Below are 9994 nucleotides of genomic sequence, written 5' to 3'. Positions count from 1 at the left end.
TTCTTTTTCAAGGCAACATACTCATCTTCCATAGCTTGTCTCCACTTCTCATCTTCAAGAGCTTCTTCCACGGTTTTAGGTATGGTTGTGGAGTATAGGGAGGCGGTGAAGGCAACAGCTGTGTTAGATAAGTTTTCATTGCTGATCTTTTCTATGGGGTATTTAGACCGTTGGTCTTCATATTCCGGGTCATATCTTTTGGGAGGAACACCTCTCGTGCTTTTGGGAGGTAACTCATATCTGTTTAGACAATTTTCACTAGGAACAGATACAGGGTCAGTAGGAACAGTACATGATTCATGGTTTTCAGAGTTTACCTCAACTGATATTGACTCAGGGTGCTCAGTGGTCACCATTAGAATGGATTGAAGAGAAGGAGCTGATACTGACGTTTCAGTGGCAACATCGGTGGTATTGCCTACTTGTGTTGGAGGGTCATGGTCCATCATTTCTGGATATATTAACCAGCTAAGGTCATCACTCGTAGTCTCCCCCTGAGGACCAAGCTGGGTATAGTAATAGGAGTGTTCAAAGAACTCACAGTCAAGAGTGGTGTAGATTTTATTTTGAATGGGATCATAGCATTGGTACCCTTTTTGATTAACCCCATACCCAATAAAAACGCATTTAATGGCTCGTGGTTCAAGTTTATTTCTAACCCTTTTTGGAAGATGAACATAGACAACACATCCGAACACCCGAGGAGGTAAAGAATGATAAGAAGGAATGGAAACATGGGAAGAAAGAGTGCCAAGAGGTGTTTGGTAGGCAAGAGGTTTTGTAGGTAGTCGGTTGGTTAAATATGTGGCTGTGGCAATAGCTTCTGGCCAAAAATGGACAGGAACATGGGATTCTAACATAATGGCTCTAGTAATTTCAAGAAGGGTTCGGTTTTTCCGTTCAGCTACCCCGTTTTGTTGGGGAGTATCCCGGCAGGTGGTCTGGTGAATAAGGCCGTGATCAGAAATAAACTGTTTCATATCCAGGTTTATGTATTCTCCCCCGTTATCAGATCGGAGGATTTGGGGATGGGCATCGAATTGAGTACAGATCATGTTGTAGAAATTTATAAACACATCATACACTTCAGATTTATTTTTTAGAAAATAAACCCAACTCATACGGGTGCAATCATCCACAAACAAGACAAAATAAGAATAGTTATGAAAAGCAAATTCAGGTGCAGGACCCCATACATCAGAATGAATTAAAGTAAATGGTCTAGCAGCATGAGTCAAACTAGGAAAGTAAGAGTGTTTATGGCTTTTTGCAAGTACACATGCTTCACAATCCAAAACAAAATCAATGTCCTTAAAAGAGGGAAATAATCGTTTAAGATAACCGAAAGATGGGTGACCTAGCCGTCGGTGCCACATCCAGATCTGATATTCCGGTGACCCATGAGCAAGCAAAGCGTTACCCTGTTGAGTCGCCTCGTCCACATAGTATAGGCCTCCTCGTTCAATACCACGACCAATGATCCGCCCTATGTGAGCATCCTGTACAATACAATCAAAAGAAGTCATTAGAATTGTATAGTTTAGTTCCTTGGTTAATTGACTAACGGATAAGAGTTTGTGAGTAAGACTCGGAATTAAGAGACAATTTTTTAAATGAATTTCTGATGTAATATCTACATTTCCGGCCTGAGTAATTGGAATAAATTCCCCATTTGCAGTCTGAATCTTGGTACGGGTAGTGGATTTGGAGGAATGAAAGTCGGACGGGTCGTAGGACATAGTGTCTGTGGCCCCACAGTAAAAAATCCAAGTGGATTTATTGCACATGAGGCCCAAACCGTAAGTTGTATGAAGGGAAGGAGTGTATTGGGCTTTAGTGGGTTGGGCTTCTGATTTAAAAGGAAGAAAATGAGGGGTACAGGGTGTTTGAGGGTTTCCGGTTTTTATGTTGTGGGTTTCATTTGTTGCCTCACAGAAAGTTTTAGAGTAAGCTTCCTCTAGAAACCTTCCATGTCCTTTTTCCGTCAATTCCTCCGTTTTCAGCCATGGTTCACCAGAAAATCCGGTGAACCCATCCTCGCTACTCGTACCTGTTCGCCTGTCAGTGACGGTAGTAGGTGGGTCCCCACTGGTATTGGTCGGTTCGCCTTCTCCGATGGCGGCATTAGCCTTGCGGCCGGTCTTTGTGGCCTTGGTGGCGGCTTTGCGCTGTCTTAGGTCCTCCCACCATTCTGGGTAGCCGATGAGCTTAAAACACCCCTCCTTGGTGTGTTTTGTCCCCCCGCAATGGCTGCACTTTAGGTGGTTTTTATCCTCTCGCCGGGATGAGGAATCCGAACGGCGTTGGGCGACGAGACCACTTCCAACCTCTGAGGGACCTCGTCTCAGTGATGATTCGCCGGTCATTATACCGCGACGGGCAATTTCCCGTCTGATAGAGGCATACGCGACATCAATGGTTGGAAGGGGATCTAAATACAGAATATCTCGTTTTTCCTTGTCAAGCGAGTCATTCACACCGGCCAAAAACTAATACAACCTCTGTCGTTGTATAAACGAGTTAAACAATGTGATGTCCTCTGCGCATTTCATCGGGTTGGGCATTCGTCTATCAATTTCTTTCCAGAGGGTATTTAATTTGCTAAAATACACCTCTATAGTGTCAGTCCCTTGTTTCATAGAAGCAGCCTTCGAATTCAGATCATAGATCTGCAGTTCATCTCTCCCGCTACTGAGGAGAGTCTCAATACCTTTCCATAAATCTCGGGCAGTTTTATAGTCCAAGAACTGGTTTACAAGGTCTCCGTCAATATTCTCAATGATCCATGAAAACACCATCGAGTCTCTTTGAGCCCATTGCTGGTACTCTGGATCGTCTGGTGAAACGGGGTTGGCGATGATGTGATTGAGCCTTCCCCGGCCACCAATCGCTATCTGCATCAGTTTACACCATTTGGTGTAATTGGTGAAGTTCAGTTTTTCAGCGACACGCACTGTTTGTGAGGTCCCTGTTTCGGTGTTGGTTGGGTTTTTGTTGAGTTTTTGAAACATTTGAAACATTTGTTCCATTTGTTCCATAGAAATAAGTTGGCTGGTGTTTTCCGGTGATTCTTCCATCACAGGTAAGTTACGGTAGATGATGAGCACCAGAAAAAGAACGATCTCCCGAGGATCGACCTTACGGCTCTGATACCATGTTTAGAATAGCAGAAGTATAGAGAATGTTTTTAGGGTTAATTTTTCTGTGTATTACTCTGTAGAAGATTGGTACATTTATACAGGAGGAAACAGAGAAAAATAAGGAAACTGTTATACAAGATATATGCCTAACATAATTAGTCATATTCTGTTCCTATAATTAAGGAGCTAAATATGACTATTTCCTACAACCACAATAGGGCGTCCTTTCTTGTCTACACCTCCTAGATGAATTTTGTTATGGGAAAGGTCATATTGTATCTCTTCCTTTGTGACACAACCCTTTGGTAAAAAAGTCTTCCTCCATTTCAAATACTTTAAGAACATGGCACCTGCCTTCTCCACATTTAGATCACGAGCTCTTAGAAATCTTCTCAACATCAAGTCATCTACCTCCTGGTGTGCACATCAGAAACCCTTCAGTTTTGTACAACACATAATTGTTTTTGGAATACATAAATAAAGTCACAAATGGTAAATGACATAGACGATAATACGAGATTCAATCTCGGCTCTTGAGTACAACCCCAAGAATACAATACATTGTTTTGTGATGTATATTGTAGCAACTTTAATTGTTTTGTGATCTTGAATCTTGATGAATAGTTAATTAGTTTGACTTCTGAATTCTAATGTCAGAGAGTTTTTAGAAATCAGTACTCGTAATGTTTAAGGCAACATGTTGTGGAGGACAATTAGCTATCGCTAGCATGAGCTGTAACACGAAATGCTTATTAAAGTACACAAGTTCATATGAAATCTTCCTAATTCATCTTTCTTGTTGGGGAAGGGAAGATTGAGCAAAAAAGTAGAGTAGAAAACCTTAGAAGAGGGAGGGGAAAAGAGGAGAGGGGAGGTGAAGCAAGGTTTTTCTTTCAAATCTTTCCACTTTCGAACGGATTTATCTTACGTAGTATTATAGAGTGGATATTATTTGGCCTCTCTCTCAGAGCTAATCAAACTTGGCTCAGTCCATAATCAGCTCTATTATCTAGCATTCTTTTGTCCGTCTACCAAATTGAGACCAGAATAACGGCAATGGATCCCTTGCTTTTCCTCTCAATCCCTTCTCTTTCAATTATTTGAAGAAAATGAACTAGTAGTTGGGATCACTTCTTTTTCAGGCAATTAATGAATGAAGATATACACGATCACAAAATAAAGTTTGTGAATGTGAATAATTGTAGAAGTAATCTGAAACTTACATTGGCAGCAAAGTGATGGAATATGTCATCTCATTTAGAAACTAATAGACAATGATCACATCCTAGTGATGTTATTAAACAAGTCAGTGATGGAGCAGTATGATGGATATCTTATACAGTCACAAAGCAAGCCCTAGTATTTCATAATTTAACATGAACTACAGAGGTTTATGCTATCGATTCTTCCGGCTACTTATATTCCCGTGGGAGTGTTAAGAGGTACTATCCATGGTGCAGGAATCATTTCAATTTTTTTTGAAAATTTTGTTTTCTGAATATAGTCTGTCTGTGTCTCGCTCTGTTATGCTAATTACTGTCAGGCATCTTGAATAGGTACTAGCGGCAGTTTGCCTCCATATATGTCAGGGAGCTGGCTCTCATCAATGTGTTCTAGCAAGGTTGATTTCAGGTGGCGATTCTCCACAAATACCATCTGCAAGGTTGAAAATGGTAATTTTAGTTACAGATGGGATCAATGGAATATTTCATATGAACTATGCTGTACATCTTACTTTACCACTAAAGTAAAAATCTTTCTATATGTTTGAAAATTGTTTAATGCATGTTTTGTATAACTAGCAAACTACATTATAACAGACTTATAAGATTATTTTGAAGTACCTTAGTCTTGGTTTTTTCATCTATGAAAGGGCAGATGATCTTCCACACTGTCATAAAGATTCTTGGGGCGTGTACAATCAACATCTTCCCCAATCTTTCTGGGTAGCATTCCTGCATTAAACGCAAGCATTGAAGCATCAATACATTGTTTTAGTCTGAACTCTGAAGATAGTACATCAGCAATTTGTCAGTAATGAGGGAATATGTTGATAAAATTGTCAGTATGTATGCCTTTGTTGCATAATTACATATACCTGCAGTAGAGAGAGAACCCCTATATATGCACGGACGTCACTGTTAGAATATCCCCATCCTTGAAGATCTGCAATACCCAGATACTTTTCCTGTCCAGGCGGTATCCTGGTATAGTAATCAGATACAATGTTGCAGTTTAGTCAGTCAGTAAAAATCATTTGATTGCACAACTAAAACGGACTGTCATATGAGATTGCGCAGAGCGTAACCTTGAGCATATCTTGTCAAGAGAGTAGACACAAAATCCTGTAAAACCAACGAAACCAGAGCAAGCTGGTTAGAACTTTTCCAGTGTTTCATAGTATTGCAGAAGATAGAAAATCTATGTTATCACAGATAGAGAGTAAGTAACATACGCTTGAACTCATCAAGACCTCCTGGTTTGGGATTCTGGAAATGTTTACTGCCCAAGACAACGTTAATAGGGCGGCCTTGCTTATCAAAGCCTTGCAGGAACATTTTTTTGTGGCCAAGATCATACTCTATCTCTGTCTCTGAGATAAAGCCATTGGGTACAAATGTCCTCCTCCATTTGAGATACCTCAAGAACAACCCTGCTGCTTTCTCCACATCTAGGTCGCGGGCTCTTAAGAATCTCCTCAACATCAAGTCATCTGCCTCCTGATGCATACAATACTCTTTGTTATGTTATGGAGACAATATCATTATACGTAGGTTTATGAATCATTGCAGTATTACAAGCCTTTGTTGTAATGTCACCGTGTCTACCATTTACTGTGCAAATTATACGGTTCTTTATTTTCTTCTCCGATTAGCTTAAAATCGAGAATGTGGTAATTATTGAGATAGTTTTGAAGTTTGTGGATCATTAAGCGAAATTTAAAACGTAGTATCTTGGAGATTATTTTGATATCTACTTCATTTGATGGTTTTCATGAAATTTTTTTTATTTGTCTTACTCATTTACTACTAGGCTAGATCATGGCCTTAAATGGGCCCCGCCTTGTTGCCGAGGCCTATCCTTAACCATGTTCATTTATCTAATACGAAATACGAGATTGAAATAAATTATTTTCATTAATTAAAACTGAATCTAGCACGATGATTTCTCATAAGCAATCATAACTAAAAACATTGATCGCACCCAGAAAAAATGTAATTATTGGAGAGCTGATCATCATTGTCGGCCTGATTTCATTTGGATTTGGTAAGAGAATTTCGGCCTTAAAGGTGGACTAATTTTGGCCATGGCCTCATGGGACGGACCACAAGCATTGAAGGGCTAGACCAATGATAACATGGAGTTAAAATGGTGTCGATTAGCTTAGTTGGTTAAATTCTAAATATCAGATAAAGATTTAATCTCGTATATATATCATTTGTTTAAATTTTGTAAGACCAAAAAGAAAAAGAAAAAAAAATCACAGATTCACTTAGTCACGTGCTGTCTTCTTCTGGATTTGGTGGCTGGTTATGAACAAAATCATAGGGTATTTGAATGTTATCATAGAACAATCCAGAGCATGATTGACACAATATTTTCTCCATGATTTCCGCTTTTGTCTTTGTTAATAATTTCTATTCCTTTTGCATAAAATTTAATCATGAACCTCTACTTGAACTATCACTTAGTATAACACACTCCACAATAATTCCGATCATAAATAGACTAAGCTTAAAATCATACAACCACTCTAAATTACCGAAGATGTTACACACATAAATTCAATACTAACCTTAGCCGAGGGATCTCGACGATCAACCATGGTTCTCATAAGAGAGACTTTATGTTGCTCCATAGAATTATCCTTGATTTCTTTGCCATTATTATTTTGATAAACTCTCTCTCCTTTAATTTCTGGGCTCTCTTCATCATGTGTTATTGCTTCATGGGTCTGCATTTCTTTGTTAGTTAATCTCTAAGTTTCTCTTTCAATTACCACAAATATATAGAGAGAGAAAGTGAGGGAGATATAGCAAAAGAACGGCAATAATATGAGCCAAGCATATGGGCTTAACAGAAATTTATGGCACGACTTGACTTAAGTAGTTTGTACAACTACAAAGTGTTGATTGTGGACCTTTCTTATACTAGTATTTTAATATTTGGGATTCCTTTTAAACTGTGAACTTTATTACGGAGTAGTAATATAAAGTTACAAAACTTATACTAGTAAATTAAAAAATGTTGGCTGGATGGTAAGGAAAATAAAAAATACCTTTTAACTATGAAGTTGATTGTTGAGAGTCCAATTTCAATTAGGGACATTTTAAAGATAGGGAGTCTTATTTGTTGCTCGGGTTAACTCATGACACTGACCTGTTTTTTTAGGAATAGCAAATAGCAGTTCTTTTTCTCTATAGAAATTCCTTAAATCTTTAACCTGTTTTTTTTAGCTACTGATTACAAATAAAAACAAACACAAACTATTGGGTGCGGCTTGCGGCAACCAAGTGTTTGTGCGGCAACCTTAATCCTCTCTTCCCTTCTCTTTCTCTCTCCTCTGCTCTCCTCCTTTTTACTGTACTTCTTCGATTTTTTATTTTTTTTTTCCATTCATAATTTCTATTAACACCCACAAAATCAATCAATCATTAACCCTAATTGAATGATTTTCAAAGCATCAACGTTCTGCTTCAAGAGGGAGTATTGTTCCCCGGAGAAGCGGCTGCGATTCGTTTGTTGTGACTGATTGGTGGACACTTTGAATTGAAATTAGGACTGCGAGTTCAGTGGAGGCTCAATTTGGTCATTGTACCATACCTATAAGTGTCCACCCTATACCATACCCATTAACTCCGCTTGTACAATGGCCATACTATGATATAAGTGCTTGTTCAAAGATTAATTTAAATACTTGAATTCAGAGTATTTGAATTAATCTTTTATTTTATTTTTTATTTTTTTTTTTCCAAACACATTTGAATTAATCTGATTTTTTTTTTTTAAAAAAAAAAAGAAAAAAAGAAAAAAAAACAATTAGTTATTAATCCAAATTAGTTAGCTCAAAGCCTCAAATTTGTTAAATTGAATTGTCAAAACTTATTTTTTTTTCCAAAATCCAAAATTAATAAAAGTTGAATAGAGCTTATAGGAGAAGTACGTTGATCGGTTGACGTTGGCATTGCAAATCAATAGTACTACTTGTAGTACTTTTTTTAACTTAACGTGAGGTCTTTTATAAAATAAAATAAAAAATGGATAATTATTAGTTTTTACTATTTTTTTTACAGCAATAAGTTTTTTACTTGCTACTCAGTACTTAAATAATAACTAGGTTGACACATGGCAATTCTCATTGAATACTTGTCAAAATTATTTGTAAAATGTTCTCTTTAAGAGAAGAATTGTACAGTGGCATTTAAAAAGAATTACTCGTGATAAACGCTACGCAACATATCTGTTATAAGCTAATCTGATCATATTTTCACTTTAGTTTGAAAGATTAAAGCTTAATTATGAAATAGTGTGTCGCATTATATCGGGTTGCTCCTTTAAACATAATGTTAGTGAGAAAGAGGATTTAAAGAGAATAACATTTTATTGTCTTGAAATTGTTGAGGCTATTGTTGTTTATTATTTTTTCAAGGCTACAAATAGTAAATTTTTTTTTTCTTTTTTTTTTTGCTTACTTAAAGATATACGAAGTATTTATCTGTGTATATAGAAAACACAAATTACGGTTGACTAAAATGGTATGAAATGTGATTTTAAATCTATGATTTCAATATTCGTTAAACGTATGGGATATTCTGTAAAATGGAGGTAGTATAATGGTACAACTAAATAGTCTTACTTTGTCTCCTTTTTCGATTTAGTACAGGGTGGCTAACGCGGCGATGCGCGCGTCATTAGAGATGTTAATGGGGCGGGTCAAGTAGGAGACCCGCTCCATCCCCGCCTCAATGGGACAGGGATGGGTCTCGGTTTGGCGGGTGGTGGGGCGGGGATGGGGATAAAAACCATATCCGCCATGGGTGATGGGGCGGAGATGGATTTTAGGTTGTACCTGCCCCATCCCGCTCCGCCCCATCTCTACCCCTTACCCATCCATATATTGTTTACAAAAAATTACATACTTTTATATTATTTCATATAAAAAAATTTTGTAAAATAAAGTAGTAAATATAATACATAGTTGATAATATACTTATATTATAAAAAATAAAAAAATAAATTAAAGTGTAATATAAACAATGAATTTTTTTTGTTGTAATCTATATTATGTAGTGTTGTTGTATTTGAGAGGCAGGGATTAAGCAGGTCTTGGAAGGGGATTAGGTAGGGGTGGATATCCAAGTGGGGGTGGGGCGGGGATGGTTTTAGAATTGGACCTGGCGAGGCGGGGATGGGGATGAATTTTGGACCTGTCGCGGGGATGGGGATGAAAATTAGGCGGGGATGGGGATGAGGATGGGAAAGCCAACATCCGTCCCGCCCCGCCCCCTTGACATCCCTACGCGCCATAGCTAACCATTTCCAGAGAGCTCTTTCAGTTGTTGGTAACATAATGAAGGAAAATATGTAAACAAATATTTGTAGGGGTATAAATGTCCGCACACTATTCTTAAGAGTTTAAAAAAAAACAATTAACATTAATGAGGGAAAAAGGTAAATAAAAATTTTAGAGGATACAATTGTCCAAACATTATTCGTAAGAGTTAAATTATTAAATCATATAAGAAAAAGCTTGGAGGCAATTAACATTTTATTAATAGGGGTATATAGGTAAACAAACATTTTAAGGTTATGATTGTCCTCACTCTATTAATAATTGTTTTCTTATACTTTTT

General features: G+C 37.5%; 1 protein-coding gene across 1 annotated transcript; it reads right to left on the bottom strand.

The window, feature by feature from the left end:
- Window positions 1-4302: 4302 nt before the first annotated feature.
- On the bottom strand, window positions 4303-7232 carry LOC110698662 (random slug protein 5-like). Its single transcript, XM_021876158.1, has 6 exons — window positions 6937-7232; window positions 5596-5860; window positions 5449-5485; window positions 5239-5344; window positions 4985-5095; window positions 4303-4796 (listed from the first exon to the last, which is right to left on the bottom strand). The coding sequence occupies exons 1-6, from the start codon at window positions 7099-7101 to the stop codon at window positions 4680-4682; spliced, it is 801 nt and encodes a 266-aa protein (XP_021731850.1). The 5' UTR covers window positions 7102-7232; the 3' UTR covers window positions 4303-4679.
- Between the last annotated feature and the right edge of the window lie 2762 nt (window positions 7233-9994).

This window comes from Chenopodium quinoa, unplaced genomic scaffold, assembly GCF_001683475.1.
Source record: "Chenopodium quinoa cultivar QQ74 unplaced genomic scaffold, ASM168347v1, whole genome shotgun sequence".
NCBI classification, from domain to species: Eukaryota; Viridiplantae; Streptophyta; class Magnoliopsida; order Caryophyllales; family Amaranthaceae; genus Chenopodium; species Chenopodium quinoa.
The sequence above is the reverse complement of the archived record's forward strand: the minus strand, read 5'-3'. Positions and strand labels throughout refer to the sequence as shown.